General features: G+C 33.9%; 2 protein-coding genes across 2 annotated transcripts; one reads left to right on the top strand and one right to left on the bottom strand.

Moving 5' to 3' along the window:
* Nucleotides 1–1,932: 1,932 nt before the first annotated feature.
* LOC110034073 (lactoylglutathione lyase) lies at nucleotides 1,933–7,263 on the bottom strand. Its single transcript, XM_020738326.1, has 9 exons — nucleotides 7,138–7,263; nucleotides 5,066–5,212; nucleotides 4,841–4,965; nucleotides 4,425–4,489; nucleotides 4,116–4,328; nucleotides 2,920–2,967; nucleotides 2,725–2,832; nucleotides 2,327–2,479; nucleotides 1,933–2,090 (listed from the first exon to the last, which is right to left on the bottom strand). Exons 2-9 carry the CDS (start codon nucleotides 5,188–5,190, stop codon nucleotides 2,046–2,048), a joined length of 882 nt encoding a protein of 293 aa, XP_020593985.1. The 5' UTR covers nucleotides 5,191–5,212; nucleotides 7,138–7,263; the 3' UTR covers nucleotides 1,933–2,045.
* A 3,555-nt stretch (nucleotides 7,264–10,818) lies between these two features.
* Nucleotides 10,819–15,943, top strand: LOC110034093 (aminomethyltransferase, mitochondrial). Its single transcript, XM_020738355.1, has 3 exons — nucleotides 10,819–11,524; nucleotides 13,212–13,330; nucleotides 15,237–15,943. The coding sequence occupies exons 1-3, from the start codon at nucleotides 10,964–10,966 to the stop codon at nucleotides 15,781–15,783; spliced, it is 1,227 nt and encodes a 408-aa protein (XP_020594014.1). The 5' UTR covers nucleotides 10,819–10,963; the 3' UTR covers nucleotides 15,784–15,943.
* The last annotated feature ends 3,793 nt before the right edge of the window (nucleotides 15,944–19,736 follow it).

Here is a 19,736-nt window from a genome sequence, read left to right as displayed (position 1 = left end):
GTTGAAGAGCACATGGTTGTACCTGTTTGCATAACTCAATAAGGAGGTGCAAATCTTCACTCAGATCATGGACCCACTTAGGTGGAGTGAGCATCGTACCTGGTTCATCGGCCGTAGCCGCGGAGCGAACTCCTAGGCCTGCAGCGAGGCAACGGTCTTGATGGTAGGGGCGTTGAGATAAGTCTTAATAGAAGATTTTGCACTGCGAGTATAGACACTGAGAGGTGGGGCTGGTGGGGTTAGCTCGGTTGGTGGCGAATTAAGCGATTCCCAAGGTGCATCGGGAACGACGGCTGTTGTAAGAGAAATGTTCACTAGAGTCGAAAATGGAGTAGTATCTAAAAGATCAAACTCCTCAGTTGAGGCAGTGTTAGGAATGAAGGGGACATTTTCACAAAAAGATATGCCGACACTAACATAGGTTTTATTGGTGATAGGATCAAAACGTCGATAACCTTCTTGATTGGCGGAATAGCCGAGGAAGATATATTTAATTGTGTGGGGATCAAGTTTACTACATGTCGGGGTTGTGTTTCGAACAAAGGCTATGACCCAAATATTTTGGGATCTAACGAGGAGAAGAACCGATTGGTAGGAAAACATGACATCAACACAGATAATGGGGTCTGAAAGTTGTGGATTTTTTGTGGGAACTCTATTGATGAGGTAGTTGTGGTAAGAACAACGTTATTGCAAAAATGCTTTGGAACATTAGTTTGAAACATAATGAAACGAACCGCTTCGAGAAGGTGTCAATTTTTCCGCTTGGCAATCTTGTTTTGTTGAGGTGTATCTGTACAGGAACTATCATGAAGGATGCCCTTACTAAACGAGAATTCTCCTAATATAGAGTTAAAGTATTCACGACTATTGTCAACCCAAAGAACTTGAATAGTGCTTTTGAATTTGCTTAGAAGCTTCAAATTTATCTCTTAATACATAGACCCAATTGATTCTAGTGTGATCATCAATTAGAATAAATAACCACCATTTATTAGTATAGCTTGATGCTCGAGAGGCCTCCCATAAATTACTATGAATAAGTCAAAAAGGGGAGAAAGGAGTGTCAGGATGAGTTGGAGATTGTACATGTTGATGTTTAGCTAATTGACAAATTTCACATTTAAAAGAAGATGAATTTTTATCAATAAATATCAAAGAGTACAAATGTTTTTGGACTAAATTAGCCACATACAAATATTCGGGAAATTATTTTTGGACTTCACCTATTTAGTTGTTTAGTTCCAGAAAGAAGATGATATTATTATTATTATTATTATTATAAAGGATTGTTTTAAGTTTTTTTAATGATTAATAAATTGCCTTGGTGAGATTAATTGGTAAACTATTATAAGAAGCAGTAATAATTGTTGTCTAATGTTTTTGATATGTTGATGCATTTTAATCATTCTTTATTATTTTTATTATTATTATCATTATTGTTATTAATCTTATTATGATTTTTAAATGATATTATCTGATATCAGTACTTATGAAAGAAGAATTTATCTTTCAATGTGTTAAAAGTATTTATAAATACACAAGAATTGATTGATATCTAAATTTTTCTTGCTTAATTGCGCCGTATGCTTAAATCAATTGATCGGACATTTGCTTGTCTGTTATAAGTCCCCTCTAGTCCGGACTTCGATTCCCCTCGAGTGTAGAATGTTGTACTTGAATTCTTAGGTACATAAGGGATGACCGGGGCTCGTATGATAGTCTTAAGCTATTCCGTCTAAATATATATATAATTTTCTCCATATACATGCATTAAAAAATTAATTTCTTTTACAAGTTAAAATAGGGATATTTTTTATGTGATGAAATCTTTAGATGTTATAAATATAAAAAAAGCAAAGCTTAGGTGTTAGATGTATAAATATATCAAACATCCCTCTTAAAAGACAACGAAACAGACTCAGCAAAGCATAGAAAATTCTCACGTAGTCGCACAATATTAGCTTATTTCAAATGTCATAAAACACACAGGTGCATCATAGAAGCATTTCCCATAACATTTTTTATTCAAAACTTTCCTGAAATCATGCCTGGAGCTCCTTCAGGAAATCCGAGTGGTCCACGAAAACCTAAAAAAAAAACAAAAATTAAATTCAAACTCCATTAATATTCGAAGATATATTATCTGATTACAATAAAATTAAATTAGAAAAAGAGGCTACAAATTGTTAGTGTGATATGCAACATTCATAACTTTTCAAAAGTTGGTGTGTTATTTTTTATTTAACCCAAAAAAGTTATGAATGTTGCATATCAAACCTTTTAGTGCTAGATGTGCAAATACAAAAAAAGTTATAGAACTCACCACTTTCCAGCCATCCGGATCAAGGAAGGAGGTGATCTTGGTGTTGAGTCCAGGAATAGGACCAGGTTGTCTGGTTATCTTTCCTCCAAGCTCCTTTGTGACCAAATCAACCACTTGAGCACTTTTATACACATCTTCAGTGCTAAGAGCAAGCTGGAAATAATTTTATAAAATCAAACTAAATAAAATTAAGATGGAATTACATACATACCACCCCATTCCTATGTATTTACATAAAAAATACCAATATTTTAACTTTTAAAATGATTTTCATATATCAATAAGTTAGCATATATGTAAAAGTTGGAAGTTGAAGTGTTGGATATGTAAATACTTGGGGAATTGAGTGGTATTTCTGAATAAATTTCTCAGTCTTAGGGTTGAGGATGTGAAATTACCTGAGCATATGCATTCCCTTTGGTGTACTCTTTCACATCATAATTGTATGTCAATTCAAGAACGGTGGTCTGATGCTCCTCAGCATAACCCAACATAGCAATGGTGTACTGATCATGCAATGCGGGAATCAACGGTCATGATTGAATCGCCAAAAGAGTTAATTTAGGAATGAGATGAATGCAGAAGTAACTTACCTTGTATGCCGCATTATCAGATTTCCTCAATAGTCTCATCCCACAAGCCTGGATATGTCCATTCATTTACACAATTAATTTAATTGGACAGAATAAATAGATTTACTTATAAAAAAAGAAGAACAAAATTTGCTATCAAATTAAAGGAATAGATTTATTCCCCTATTACTGTTTTTGGAAGATTTACATACTTCCTATGTACTTATTAAATACCTAAACCTAAAATTTTCATACATACATACCACTTAATTCCTATGAATTTACATATCGAACATCTAAAACTACAATTTTCCCTAAATTTTATTTTTGGAAGATTTGCATACATACCAATTAATTCCTTATGTATTTTACAAATCAAACATCTAAACTTCCATTTTACTTATATATGAAAAAGGTGTATTTCACTTTTTAAGACTTAAATAGTGGTATTTTTAATGTGATATGAAAATTTTGGGTGGTATAAATGTAAAAAAAACAAAGTTTAGGAGTTAGATGTGTGAATACATAAGAATTGGGTGGCATGTATGTAAATGACCTTTTTTTTTTCTATAATTCAACACAAAGGATAAGAAAATCGATTAGTTTATTTAACATAGACATGTGTATGTATGATTTTACATCTAATTAAGACAACCTATTGATGGTTTAAGGTGTAGAGTTTAGATATGTTTAACATATCATGCCTGCAACTTTTTAAAAATATGGTGGTAAATTTCTGGTGAAAAAAAACTTTTAAAAAAATGTCATGAAAATTATAAATATACAACTTTTTCAAAAAATCAAATAAATCTTATTACGGTTAAAAAAAACAGTTTCATATCACAAAAATTTCTAGAGAACAACAACAAAGTAATTTCCCAAACAAAGCTATGGTGGGGGTTTGAAATGCAAAGTAGGTAGAAAACTGTCCCAAACAGGAGAAAATATTCAGTCCGGGCAATGCACTTCTGGACAACCAACCGCCGGCAGCCACATCGCCCTACACGTCAGCCGCAGGCGAGGGGGGCGCTCCCCCCGCCGAGACATGCGGTGTCAAGACGGAATATTTTTTCCCCAAAACAGACCCCATAATTTGCACCTTACAATGAATTTAATCGTACTTATAACAAAAGTTAGCAAAATTATAATTTAAGAAATTGATATTCAATGAATTTTAATCTAAACAAACAAATAACAATAAGATATTAAATTTATACCTTTTCGTAAAACTGAATGGATCGATCGAGGTCCCCAACCCGTAGCATAACTTGGCAGAGAGGCTCAAGAGTGGGGCCCCTCTGAAGTAGCTCGAAGATGTAACCGTCGGGATCTTGAGCAAAGGCTATTACAGTGCTTCCTCCTTTAACGGGACCCGGCTCACGTGTAATCTTGCCGCCCTTCGCCCTGATGTCCTCCACCAACTTGTAAATCTACAGCACCACCAAAATTTCTTCATTATGTAATAAATAGTCAGATAATCCATATGAAGGCTTTAACAACACATGATATGATTTATGTTGGCATACATCTTCAGAGGCAATGGCAAAATGTCCAAATCCCGTGCCAATATCGTACTTATCCACCCCGTAATCTGTTTAGGTAAATAAGATTCAAGTGATAAATAATGGCAGTAAATTATATGATTAAAATACATACCACCCAATTCCTATGTATTACATATCTAGCATCTAAACTATTCATTTTACATTTCTACCACCCAAATCTTTACATTAAATAAAAAAGTACCAGTATTTAAACTTTTTAAAAAGGGAAATATACCTGTTTATGCATTGGTAAGGTATTAGATATGTAAATACATAAGAATTTAGTGGTATGCATGTAAATGTTTCAATACAAAAATAAAGGTTTAAAATCAAAAGAGGCATTGGAAAGCAAACTTATTTACACAGTAAAATATGTTTAAAAAAATGAGAAGCCATACTGTATGTCAGCTCTACCACAAAATGAGAATCTTCAGGACCAAATCCAAGAAAAGCATTCGAATATTTCTCTTCGGGAACATCTCTTTTTCTCAGTAATTTCATTCCAAAACATTCGGTATAAAACCTGAACCAAAATTGCAGTAAAAAGTAAGGTTTATTAAATAAACAATAGCTATACTCCAATAAGAACTTATTAAACTAACAATAATCGATGGAAAGCATACTTTATGGTTCGGTCCAAGTCTCCGACACGATAAACAGCATGCAAGAATCGACGCTTATCCTTTTTTGACCATTCAAGTAAGCTTTCAACTTCAACCCCTGTTTCACTCGCTTCCTCTGATGCCATCTCCGATGCTCAAATTAAAGTTCTGTCCACGAGACGAGAAGTAAATTATGATATAGGAAATTTACATACATAAATGTATCTACATATCTCACACCTAAAATTTGATATTTACACTTAATAACACCTTGGTGTCATTAACCTATGCATGAAAATGTGTATTGCACTTCTGGAAAGATAATGATTGTGGCATTTTTTTATGTGGTATTAAAAGATTTGAGTGGTGTGCATGTACATATGAATGTTTAGGTGTTAGATATGTAAATACATAAGAATTAGGTGGTATGTATGTAAACTACTTCATTTTCATGGCAAAGGAGTGATCGAAATTGTCAGCAATTAAGACTTTCACTACACCAGTTAAAATCAGAAATCCACAAATACAAAAAAATCAGAAAGAAAAAGCAGTATTACTTTGAGAAAAAAATTACAAAATGGAATTATTCACCTAAATTAAAATAACTCATAGAGTTCTTATACAACCAGAATAACTTAAAAAAAAAAGGAAGATTCACATTCATGCCACTCAATTCCTTTGTATTTACATAGCTAAGACCCAAACTTCAATTTTTATATACATGTGAAAAGGTGTATTTCACTTTTTGAATAAAATGATGGCATTTTTAACGTGTTATGTAAGATTTGGGTGGTATAAATATAAAAAAATACAAAGTTTAGATGTTAGATATGTAAATAAGTATGTATTGCGTGGTATTTAAGTAAATGCACCCTAAAAAAAGGTAACTCCTACAACTCTGCAGTAGCAAAGTAACACCAAGAGAAACCTTATATAGTAAATATTGATGTTAAGTGTATTAGTGATATTATATTATATATCCCAAAGGATTTAAGAACCTTTTCACCATTTTAAATAACTTCTTTTTAGAATATAGATTTTCCAATCTAATTATTTAACAACAGTTCCAAATCTCTTCGAATGTTGAAGCACAATTGCACATGGATTGAGAATTTTTTTTTCATAATTTCTCTATTTAGTTCATATAAATATTACCCTTTTTATTCAATTTGAATTCCATATCCTATGAATGTATTGATACACCTTTGCAAATTTATTTATTGCAATCCCTACCTAATTAGGTGTGACAATAGGCAGTGTAACACTTCAATTGTTGCATATTTTACAACTTTTAATGACTACAATTTGCACCTACTTATGTGCATTGATCTTTATTTGCACTGCTTTACATACTGCAATCATTCATTTCATTAACAATCTTTAAAAATGGTTCTATACTTTTATCATCCATAGAGACGATCATTGACAGGACAGACTGAGTTCAAAAATCCGTAGTAAATATTGATTTCAAATAATTAAAACTCAGCATCTCACAAGTTTCTCATTCAAAAAGCTTCAAAGATACTTTCAGTCAAAGCCTACTTTACTATTATTAATTCAAAACTACAAAAAACTAATACATGGATAATTGCAAATCATTAATGGCCTACGAATTCCATCTAAAATGAAAACTATCTTTCATCATGAAGAACAAAATTAGTACAAACAGCTCGCAATTGAAAAAACCTAAATAATAATCAAACAAAATAGGTTCCGTAAATGCCTTTTGAAGATTAAGCATAAAAAAGCTGAAAACCCTCGAAAAAGGAAAGATAAGATATGGCTAGCAAAATACTAAATCAATTATTACACCCATAAAAATATATATACAACGAAATCCTCGACGGAAACGCTAGAAAGGAAACGATAGCTAGCAAAATAATCATCAAATCTACATCAGAACCTGCTCCGACTACCAATACACTCGTAATCAACATTTTGGAACCAATCACGAGATGAATCGCGATCATTCAGTATGCACAGCTGAATCCAGCCACTAAAATTACTTATATGAACAGCGATCATTGAGTATGTACGTAATATTTCAATAGAACTGAGATCGGAAGCAAACTGAAATGAGGAGAGAAGAATACCTGCTCGACGATGCGTTGGTATGAAAAACCCTAGAGAAATCTAAGCTCTTCGGTTGCCGGATGGCCGAGTGGTGTCAGTATTTATATTCTGCAATTTTATCCGTAATTATTTTAGTTTATTTTTTGGCTCTTTGTATTAGGACGGAAAGGCTATTCAGGTGAGTGGCGGTTGAAGAAAGATAGATGGATTTAAATGAAAATTTGTGTGTTTAAACGTAATTTTGCTTTTTCTGAGAGGCTAAAAAAGTAATTCAGTATAGAAGGAATATATTAAATGAATAAATACAGTGTATTGAGATGTAAATATACATATTTGAATAATTGAATGAGGAGATAATAAATATATGAATTTATTTTTTATATTTGAATAAATATACTGCAAATACATGGTAACACCTATAAGGTCGTAATGTCATCTAGTGGCAACATGTGGTACGCGATGGGTGGTAGGCGGTGGTGATGGTGGCAAGCGGTAGATTATGAGGTGAGTGTTGGTCGTAACGTGATGGCGAGGATAGAGGCGGTCAGTGATGGTTGGCGACTATCGACTATAGGAGGTTGCGGGACAAATGACAACAATGATTGTCAATGGGGTGGGCGGCAGTTGGTCGAGCTGACTGTCGGCCAGTGACAGCAAGTGGTGGTGGCAGCAACGGACGTAGCCAACAATACTTTACCTAAGCAATATAATTAAGATTCATCCAAATATAATAAATTTTAGTTATATTTAATTTAAACCAAAAGAGTGAATTCTAAATATAAATTCTTTTTGTACTTGTTGAAAAGATGGTGAACTACATTTGGAATGCAAAGAATTTAGTAGACCTAGGGGTGCAGATGAGTTGAGTTGATCTTGTGCCACCTAGGGGTGTAGATGAGTTAGAGTTGATCTTGAGCCATGCCAAGCTTATCCTTCAAATTGTTAGCTAGAGCTCAAGCACGGCTTGTGAGCTCGAATTTAAAGTTAGTTTTTTCACGAGAGCTCATCAGAGATGGTATTGGTGGCCAAAGAAAAAAGATACAACAACAGCTCCTCGAAAAATGTATAGAAATAACTAGTGATAAACAAATCGATGTAATTAACTACTACATTTTTAACCCTTTTTTTCCTTCAACATGACAAAGCTGAATGATTTTTTTTCGCATGCATAAGATCTACTATATATAAATTCTATAGTGCTGATTGAAATCATTTGAATGAAGAAGATTTCTCGTTTTTTTCTTGTTTTTGTGGCTTAAAGTTTGTCATTTTTAATAAGTAAGATTATTATCCCTTTTATTTTAATTGCATTACTTCTATATGACAACAAGTTTCAGAATTTTTCTTACCTTACTCTAACATTGATCATCATCCAACCGAGCCTCAAAATCATTCTAAAATCTCACTTATATCTCTCACCAAAATAATTCCAGTCTGAATTTTAAGGTGCATTTGGGGTTATGGTGCAGTGCCACATTATAGACTTTTCTGTTTGAAAAAATAACATTTTGACTGTTTTTTCAAAAAACTGCATCTGAAAGTTGTGCAGTGTCGTTGAATCTGACTAAGTGCGATGTCTGCTAGAAAGTTGCGGTCCAACGTTTAAACAAAAAAGAGTAAAAATGGCCGCCTCTTTTTCGCCAGCAGCTTCACAACTATTTTTTCAACTAATTGCAACTGCCCTAAACAAATTGTTAGTCTTATTCTCTACTCCTTGACACTTTTCTATGAGGCATGCTAGAAAATTCGTGATGGTAGAGTAATGGATTATCATCTTAGCGTTGCACGAGAATTCAGCACACACGGATAAAAAAAGAGAAGTAAGCAAAAGAAGACACATCGACTTTTTACATAACAAACTCTTGAAAAAGGGAAAACCCACGGAGCATAACCCAGTTGAAATAATCCACTATGAATGATGAGTACACATGTTTGTTCTTCTCTTTAAATAGGGAAGATGAAATTACAAAATTGTATAACTATAATCTGGTTGTAGTTCTTAGTGACAGTAGATTGCAAGAGTCATTGTTGATTGTTGCAGAGGTAGTAGTCCGTCATGAGTTTTGTAGATGATTGCTCCAGAAGCGTTGATTGCCAAAAGAAACTGTAGTAAGCAGTTATAGGAACAGTGAACCACATATGTCGTAGTGGAGAGTATAAATGACGTCCATAGGCTGCGGAGCCAGATTTGAGAGTTGTACAAGTTGTGAACCACGTAGGTTGTTGTTGGCACATTGACCGTAATGATGAGCTCTTGTCCCACTGACGGGAAAAGACTATTAGATTTTCTGAGTTATAGCATTAACTGACGGTGTCCGGTTGGTGGTGGTCGACGACTATCGACAGTGGTTGGAGACGGTCAACAGTGGTTGCCTAAGGCCAACAGTGGTCGATAGTGATCGACATTAGTCGGCGGTGATGCTAAGCTGCAACTCCTTCTTAGGAGTGAGGCTCTATTTATAGTGTTTTGGATGCAATTAATGCATGAATAAGAACTATTGTGATCGAAAAGTCTGGAGAGCTTCCCTCAATTAGACGGTGTTTAATGGACATTTGGAGACCTTAATGATGTCAGAATTGAGTGATCTTGGGCTCGTTGGATTTGTCTTGTCGAGACACTCAATTTGATTATAAACTTGTCAGATTCGACAACCGTTTATTCTTCCAAACGTGTCGAAAAATCTTTCAAGAATTGTTTAATGACTTGATATAAACTTGATTTGACTCAAATTGGAATAAATTTGATATCATTTAGTCTGTCTCATTGAACTAGTCAGTTTAACTACAAGTTTGCTAAAATCGGAGCTCTGGATGCGTTTTTGTCAAGTTTTGAATGTTTTTTGTTTAAAATATCATCTCGAGATCCGTGTTATGCTTCGAGATTCGTGCGAAATGATGAAAACCATCAAATCTAACAATTTACTTAAAGTAAAAAAGTAGACTTCTTACTCTTCAACCACTAAACAATACTCCCTAAAATATACCACATAATTCTCATGTATTTATATTTTTAACATCTAAACTTTCATATTTACTTGCATAAACTTCAAGTCTTTAATAATATATAAAAATATTACAGCTATTAAATCTTTAAAAGTGAAAAACTTTTCATACATAGATTTATAAACTTAAAATTGTTATAAATATAAATTACATGGTATAGGGTTGTTAAGATCCGATTTCGAGTCGAGCTGGGTTCAGCTCATAAGTGGCTCATAGTTCGTTATATTCAATTTACAGCCAAATCAACTCGAGATTGAATCAAGCTCAATCCCACTCAAAAATCAAAATGAGCTAGCTCAAATTTAATTATTTGGATCATTTTTTTACTCGGAATCTGCTCGGTTGACTCAAAATTGAAATTAATTGGTTCAAATTAGGTTATTTTGATTCCTTCGAAATCGGCGCAAAATTGACTCGTGAGACATAATATTCGATTTCACTTAACATTATATATATATAATTTTTATAAATAAAAAACACAATTAGCTTATCCTTAGTTCAGTTTGAGTGATCCATATACAATCAAAAACATTTATTTTGATACAATCAAAAACATTTATTAAGATTCACAAGCCTAGCTTTGGTATGAGTGAAAATTTTCTTTTAAATACTTAATAATAATTTTATATTATCATTATTTTTATTTTTTTATTTTTTTATTTTTTTATTTTTTGAGAAGACGATGGCTTCAAGCCGCCACTCGCTCGCGATGGCCTATCCATCTTCCTTCTCCATCCCCACTATTTCTCCTCCACCCACCCTCCTCCTCCCTCCATTTCCTATCAAATCAAAGCAGAATCGAACCCTGTTTCTCCTCCTCTCCTCCCCAACTCCGATCCCAAAATGCGCGGCGCCGTCCTCTGGCAGCTCGGCCAATCCCTCTCCCGCCACCTCTCCCATCCCTCCCACCTGCCCAAACCCCGCTGTCTCGCCGCCGCCGCTGCAGATCTCAAGAAGACCGCTCTCCACGACTTCCATGTCGAAAACGGTGGTAAGATGGTTCCATTTGCCGGATGGAGCATGCCGATCCAGTACAAGGACTCCATTATGGACTCCACTGTTAACTGCCGCGAGAATGGCAGCCTATTCGATGTGTCCCACATGTGCGGCCTTAGTCTCACCGGAAAGGACTCCATCTCCTTCCTCGAACGCCTCGTGGTCGCAGATATCGCCGGTCTCCGCCCCGGTACCGGCACGCTCACCGTTTTCACTAACGAGCGCGGCGGAGCCATTGATGATTCCGTCGTCACTAAGGTTCGAGACGATCATATCTACCTCGTCGTAAACGCTGGATGCCGCGATAAGGATCTCGCTCACATTGGAGAGCACTTGGAGGCTTTTAAGGCGAAGGGGGGCGATGTTTCCTGGCATGTCCATGATGAAAGGTCCCTGCTCGCCCTCCAGGTTTCGTCAGATCTGATCGTATATGTTAATTTGTTTTCCATTAGGGTTTACTTTGATGGTGAAATTTGGTGTTTGCTGCTGTTTAGGGTTCGTGTGGTTGGAAATCAAATTGGAATTAAAATTCATGAATTAGAAATAACGTAATTGGAGTTAGTTTTTTTTATGAGAACTTAATTCGTTGTTTGGTTTGTCAATTACGAATTCAGAATTTTCAAAGAAATGTTAAATTCTTATGTAATGGTGTAATTTCTGCAATACTTTTGCTCAGCCATTAGGTTCTTTCATAATTAATACATTTAGTTCTGGATTTAACGCAGATTGATTAGTAAACAGACTGGATCCATTACTTTGGTGAACTTCCTGATAAGATGCAGACTAAATTTTTTTATTTTTTTTCAGCAATCTGAATCTACCAAGGTATTTATTTGATGAACATGTATTGTTTGGGTTCCTATCTAGGGGCTATTTTGTTGGAAGGATTTGTAGTGTACTGTAATTCATTTACATAAATTTGAGAAAATTATGAGTTTATTGTGAAGAAATGCAAGTACAATGTAAAGTTTCAATGAATTTAAACTTCACTCTTTAGTTCATTTTGGTTGAATTTAGAATTCGGCCCGATTTGACCGAATTTAAATTACACTACAAAATGTTATCGACAAACTGTCGCACGTCGTCACCCCCAACCGCCCGTCACCCGCAGATTACCGCTCTCCTCCCAAATAAATTATTATAGTATTTTCAATTTACTTCAAACCAAACAAAAACATATAAAATCTTGTGTTTATTTTTCAATAAACCAAACAACCATAAAGTATTTCAAATACATTATAATAACAGTATTCTGCAAACCTTTTATATTTTACTTCATTTTCAACGAACCAAACAACCTCTTAGTGATAGAATTTTACAGAGAAGAAGTTGGATTTGGCTTTCCAATGCAAATTTTTTCTTTGGTACCAGCCAATATAAGTAAAATCATCTAAGGTTATGTGTTCATTGTGATCTCAACTCTAGATCTTACTTGTTACAAAATTTGAAATCAAACACCAAGATGATAGGAGCAATTTAAAATATAGTGCTTAATCTTAGAAATCAATTAGAACATGAAAGTTAGGAGTCTACCAAGAGCTTAAGGGGGGGTTGGGAAATGGTGTTGTGTTGATTTGGGCAGAATAGGTGGAGAACTTTTGATGTCAAATTGAAAGTTTAGATGATATTATGAGAATTACTGATTCAGATTTCATTCATTTTTCACATGAAAACCAAATTCTAGAGTTTCAAAAATTTCGGTGTGATGAATTCGTTCTGGATTTATAATTTCATCGAGCCATGTTGTGGGATTTAGTAAATTTATCTGTTTTGTAAAGTGTTGTTGTAAAATTCAAACAACTAAATGAGCCCTAAGAGTTTTACCAACTCTAAGTGATATAACAATGCCTAGCTCCTATTCTATAACTGTTAATGTGTGATTATTTTCTCAATGGTTAGGTACATCATGTGAAATAATAGTCTTTCAATTTTCAACTTATTTATATTATGCTACATCATTAATGTTATGGATTTCATGTACACCCATACTTCTTCTTAATTCATTGTTTTATATTTGACTTTAGATTATAGCTTTTTGGCCATTTAAATGCTTGCAGGTTGAGTTTAGTTTTGTTTGTTGTGTTGATAATCTCAGGGCCCACTTGCTGCACCAGTTCTTCAGTTGTTGACGAAAGATGATTTGAGTAAAATGTATTTTGGGGAATTCAAGACATTGGACATCAATGGATTCAAGTGTTTTCTTACAAGAACCGGGTATGATTTTCTTAATGTAATTGCGGCTTATTTTCTAATGCGCGAATAGGGGAAAATTTGCTTTTGTTGAAATAGAATATATTCATCTAAAATAATAAGTACAATGTCAAAAAATCAAAAATTTATAGATTTCCCCAGTAAAATTATAAATTTTGTTGAAGGTATAGTATTTAATCACACAAGGGCAACTATATATTTCTAACTTAAGCTAATAAATTCCCCATTGATAATTGTACAACTTTTAAATTTCTTGTCCACTAAGAACTTGGTAGATCACATCTATCAAGTTGGATCCACCCACCTAAGTTTGTGTAGTTTCTCAACGCATTAGGAGCTTCAATTTTATGAAGATTTAAATGCATACCACTAGATTCCTATGTTTTTTACATATCTATCACCTCTACTTCAATTTTTTACACACATACCTCATTTCCCATGCATGGAAAGGAACATTTCACTTTCCAAAAGTTAAAATGGTGGTGTTTTTGATGTGATATGAAAAATTTGGGTCACATAATTGCAAAAACGAAAATTTAGGTGTAGAAATGTAAATACATAGGGATTGGATGGTATTACTGTTGTTTGTGGTGTCTACTGTGGGGGAATTTTTATGAAATCAATCAGTTTGGTTTTTTATTTTCCAGAAGTGCCATTTACTTTTTTTTATTTTTGCAAGTTAGTTCACTTTTAAGGTATTTGAGATTTCTGCTAGTATAATTGTTCTTTTAATTAAGTAAATATTGCAAGCACATTATAAGTAACTGTGCTGAAGCTAATAGTTTCAACCAAGGAAGCATATAGAAAAAGGGTGAAGATGCTTGGAAGATTTACATGCATGCCACTAAATTCCTATGTATTTACATATCTAACACCTAAACTTCAATTTTTAACTTCAATTTTCCTAAACTTCAATTTTTACATATATGCCACCTTAGCTATGCATGAAAAGGTGTATTTTACCTTATAAAAGTTAAAATAGTGGTGTTTTCATTGTGATATCAAGCATTTGAGTGGTATAAATGTGAAAAATTGAAGTTTAGGTGTTATATATGTGAATATACATGAGAATTCGGTGGTATGTATGTAAATACCCCATCATTATAACATCTATGTAGTTTTTTATGAGCTAAATCAGCTTTATTTTTTGCAACCATAATGGCTGTTTAGTGATGAACACCTTAAAACACATGAGCTAAAAGTTAAGAGAATGCTTTTAAGATCTTAACTTCACTAATCCTGCAAATATTAATGAAGATTTACATGCATAGAACTCAATTCCTATATAATTACATTTCTAACTCCTAAACTTCGATTTATATATATATATATATATATATATATATATATATGCTACCTTCCCTATTGCATGAAAATGTGTATTTCACTTTTTAAAAAGTTAAAGTAGTGGTTTTTTTGACGTGATATTCAAGATTTGGGTGGTATTAATGTAAAAATTAAAGTTTATGTGTTAGATATGTAAATACATAAGAATTTGGTGGTATATATATGTAAATGCCTCGTAGTTTTATAGAAACTAAATCAACTATATTCTTGCAACCATGATGGCTGTTTAGTAATGAACAGTTTTGAACACAAGCTAATCTATTTCATCTAAAAAGAATGCTTCTAGGATCTGAACTTCACTAATCCTTCCTATATATATGATGATTTACATACATACCACTTAATTCTCATCTAATTACATATCCTACACCTAAACTTCAATTTTTACATAACCATGCATGTACACTTTTTCTTAAAGATAAAGCAAAGCAGAGGTATTAATATAAAAAATTTAAGTTAAGGTGTTAGATATGCAAATACATAGGAGTTGGGGGTTACAACCTACGTATGTAAATACATAAGAAGTACTTAACTTGAGCTTTTCTTTTTCTCTACCTTTCAGCTACACCGGAGAAGACGGCTTCGAGATCTCAGTTCCTTCAGAGCACGCCGTCGATCTCGCAAAAGCGATCTTAGAGAAGTCCGAGGGGAAGGTGAGGCTCACCGGCCTCGGAGCTCGCGACAGCCTCCGCCTCGAAGCCGGCCTCTGCCTGTACGGCAACGACATGGAGCAGCACATAACGCCGGTGGAAGCCGGGCTGAGTTGGGCCATCGGGAAGAGAAGAAGATCGGAGGGGGGATTTCTGGGCGCGGATGTGATCCTGAAACAAGTGGAAGAAGGTCCTTCGATCAGACGAGTCGGATTCTTCTCCTCGGGTCCTCCTCCGAGAAGCCATAGCGAGATTCTGAGCTCGAATGGGGAAAAGATTGGGGAGATTACGAGTGGAGGTTTCAGTCCGTGCTTGAAGAAGAACATTGCGATGGGGTATGTGAAGTCTGGTTCGCATAAACAGGGAACTGAAGTGAAGGTTGTTATTCGGGGAAGATCGAACGATGCTGTGGTGACGAAGATGCCTTTCGTCCCCACCAAGTATTATAAGCCTTCTTAGTTCTTAGTGAGAGAGAACTGATTTATTGTTTGTCTCATATACAACTGTCTTGTTTGTTCTGCTCTGATTCATGAGTTATGAATGCTGCTTCATCATTTGTTTTAAGTTTATGTAGGCAGGTTGATGCTGCTGTTTGTTTCCAGTTGTTTGTGTTAGACTGTAGTCAGGAGTTTGGCGCTCTCTCTCTCTCTCTCTCTCTCTCTCTCTCTCTCTCTAGATATCATTTACGTAACGGTATTTAGGAGCGTGGCCTTCTACATTGTTCAACAGAGAAAATATTGCATTTGGAGTTCGGATGCGAAGTTGCATCTGGGCAACGGACGTGATATAGTGGGGCGGAGCAGGAGCTCGGACATCCGCTGTATCACGGTTGCGTCCGGACTCCCAAACTCCGGACGCCGTTGCGTAACCAATCTATGGCCGTGACACTAGAAGGATTGAGATTCATCCAATAGACAGGGAGGTATATGAGTTCTTTTTGGGTGTCTTGTGTAGGTAGTGTTTGTGACTTTTGCTAGTAGATCATACATGTTGTGGCATACTTATTCTAAACATTTGTGTGACATGAGCATAATAATAAAGTCAAGGTTAAGCTTCATCAAGTTGGTTGCTCTCATGAAGTAGCTTTTTAAAGCATTGGTATGAGTGGGCTAGGGGATGTTACTTTGAGACTTTGAGACTATAAGTTTTATTTTTTGGAGAGCAATGATACTGATATCTCAATAGAAAACCATGCAATGAATAATTTGAACTCAGTTCAATTAATACTCAATAATATTTGCTCAAATTATTAAATAAACAAGTTATAGCTATTTTTCAAAATCAAAAGTAATAAAATTTGAATATAGTCCAGCTCGTTGTATTAATGTTTACAAGCAAGCTACTTTGTGCAAAACAAATAACTTGCTAAATGTTATATATATATATATATATATATATATATAATAGCTTTTAAATAAAATTTAATTAACTAAAAATTATATAATTATATATTTAATAGTAATATATTATAATTTAAAATCATTGTGTATATACATTTAACGCATTTTTTTTTATTTAATTGTACTAGTTTTGTTAATTTTTATTTCTATTGTCTCACTGCAACAAAGCTTGTAAATAACTTATATATTATTTTATATACTTGATATAAATAGGTTAGATGTTAATCTGTAATTTATTCCATTGCCTATTTATTTAGATATTTAAAATTATTTGTTAATAATTTTATATAAAAAAATAAAGCATTCATGAAATTTTTTAGATTGTTAACAAGTTTTATATGAAAAATCAAATACAAATTAAAATTTTAATTTTATATTGAAAATTAGGTGCTCATTTTAATTTTTAATTTGTACAATTAATTGAAAAAATTCAATTACAAATCAAACACGATCACTTAAAAAATTAAGCAGTCGAACTAAGAACATTTGTGAAAGCTTGGCTATATCTCAAATAACTTATGATTCAACAAAGCCAAGTTAATACATGTTATTCTCGACTCCATTAAGATCGATTATAGTTATAATAGTTGAGTGTTTAGTCAAAAAAAATTTGCCACGTGATGAAAAAAATAACAAATAGAGTATTTATGATACGTTGTGTCGGCACTATTTTTATTTGAGGAGTTGTCCATTAGAAGCTGTCGGCTACCAGAATCGAATTCTCGTTGCCCGCTTCGGAAGAACAATATATATAGTTTAGAAAAACTCTCAATTACATCTTAGATAACCAAAGCCATTTAAGAAAACTCTCAATAAAAATCATGAAATATTGTTTTCAAAGAGGTCAAAAGAATATGACTTTTCAACGAGATCGGACATAGAGGTGTGAAAGGGGAATAACTCAAATTTGGAGCATTTTGTTGTAGAGTCCAAAAGAGGAAGAACTAGAGGATGTCATAGATCCAAAGGAGAAACTCAGTGACTTCCAAAATTTTCTTATTGTTTGGCTTCAGTTTTGAGGATAAATTATTTAACTATTTCATCTTGCCAATTTTATTTGTTTAGGGCTTACATTTATGTGAAACGATCACTCAAATAACCTAGAAGATGTTAGAGTTTGGGTCGTGACAAACGACAACCTCAGAATCCTAAGACGAGTTAGGGCTTATATTGTGTAACAGGGCTATACAAAAGCCTAAAGATAAACTAAGGATTTATGTTGCATAAGTAAACAACCTCGAGATCCTATGGCTAGTTATTTATTTCTAAGGAATGATATGTTGTTGTAGATCTTCCTGCTATTAAAGATGCTCGTGCTGCCCACAATGTTAGTTTTGAGCTCCTCGTCGTGACGAGTTTAAGTTTTCTAATGTGTCTGGTTATGATGTCAAATCAGATGTCCATATGGTTATACATTTTTAAATGTTACGGGGCATATTAAAGTTGACTCGAGCGACACCGTTTAAGATCCTACGGTTTCCTCGTTTTGGTACCACTATTTTCTATGGGATTTACTTAGTCCAAATGAATTTACTAAACTCAACTTAATGAGTTCCATACTTTTATTTATGCCGTGGGAAGCCTCGTTAGCAACCATATGTTACCTTGTCTGAGGGATTCTCGATCATCCGATAGAGACGTCTTAATTTAGTTTGAGTTGTCTTATATTTTGAATGTTATGGCGGTGAATTTTATCTTGGTTGATTTTAGTTTTAGTTTTGGTTTTACGGCTACCCTAGTAGTTTTGGTTTCCATGCAGTGTGACATTGTTGTTTAACATGCAAGTTTTGTAAGTATAAAAATACAGTGAGAAAAGTACTAGAAAAGTCGGTACTGTAAACTGTAAAAGTGTACTTAACGAGTCTTCTCGTTCCACCACTTGAAAGGTCATTACCTGCAATATATGTATATAATATTGTAAAGAACTTAAATTGCAAGATTAGATGAATGTTTAGTTACCAAACCTCAGGCTATGATTTTGTTGGATCTTGGAAGATTTGGATCTTGGAAGATTGGAAGATCCTAATAGATGATTTTAGAGTAAAATATGACAAATCCAATTTGCCTTTCAAAATGTCCAATAAATTTCAAAATGCTTGAAGTATGACCTTAGATCACTTTGAAGATCTCTTAAAATGTTCTGAGTTCATTTTGGACTTATCATATTGCTCTATTAATCATCTTAGGTCGAAGTTTGACTATAGTGTGACTACCCCTTTGCTCAATGAAACTTAGCAATTTAATTATCTCAAGGATATAATACTCGATTAATCAATTGATGTTTCATTTAAGATTTATGTGAGTGAGTGCCCCTAAGGCAAGTTTAGGTTAGGTTATTTAAGGTTATTTAAGATTGTGGTGCCCATAATTAAGATCAGGCTTGTAGTGTTTAAATATGTTAATCACCAATTATGTTATCTTCTAAATCAAATTAATTGAGTTTAGATATTAAGCCTATGTCACTACTGAGCCTTTAACAATCATGATAGGTGAAAAGGTGATTATCAAAATTTTTATTTCAATGACATGTATTATTATCAAATGGTCAAATCATCATCAACTTTGGGCTTAAGAAAAGTAAACTATCATCTTCTAGCTTAAGTCAATTACATAAGAATCGCCTCATCTTAGTTGAGTTCCAAGTCATAAAGATTAGGAGGATTATGATTTTATTGATGTTGTGCAAGAATAGTGAATGAGTGTCGGCACTATTTTTGGTGGGGGGTTTGTCCGTAAGAAGTTTTCGGTCATCGGAATTGAAATCCCGTTGCCCGCTTCGGAAGGACGTTAAAAAATTTAGTTTTGAAAAAGATGAAGTCAAACTGACCCCATAATTTTCATAGTTTAAATGGAAGAGCACTTTACCTCATATTCTGTATCTATCCCAATGGATGAATACAAGAATTGAGGGTGAGGCTCGATCAAATAAACTAGAGAAAGTCATGACATCCGTTTGGTCTGCGGAACCAATATATTGGCCGACAAATTCCCCTATTTAATATAAGGAATTAA

The sequence above is a fragment of the Phalaenopsis equestris genome, unplaced genomic scaffold (genome assembly GCF_001263595.1).
Source record: "Phalaenopsis equestris unplaced genomic scaffold, ASM126359v1 Scaffold001343, whole genome shotgun sequence".
Classification (NCBI taxonomy): Eukaryota; Viridiplantae; Streptophyta; class Magnoliopsida; order Asparagales; family Orchidaceae; genus Phalaenopsis; species Phalaenopsis equestris.
Note: the sequence above shows the minus strand (reverse complement) of the source record. Positions and strands in the feature narration are given on the sequence as shown.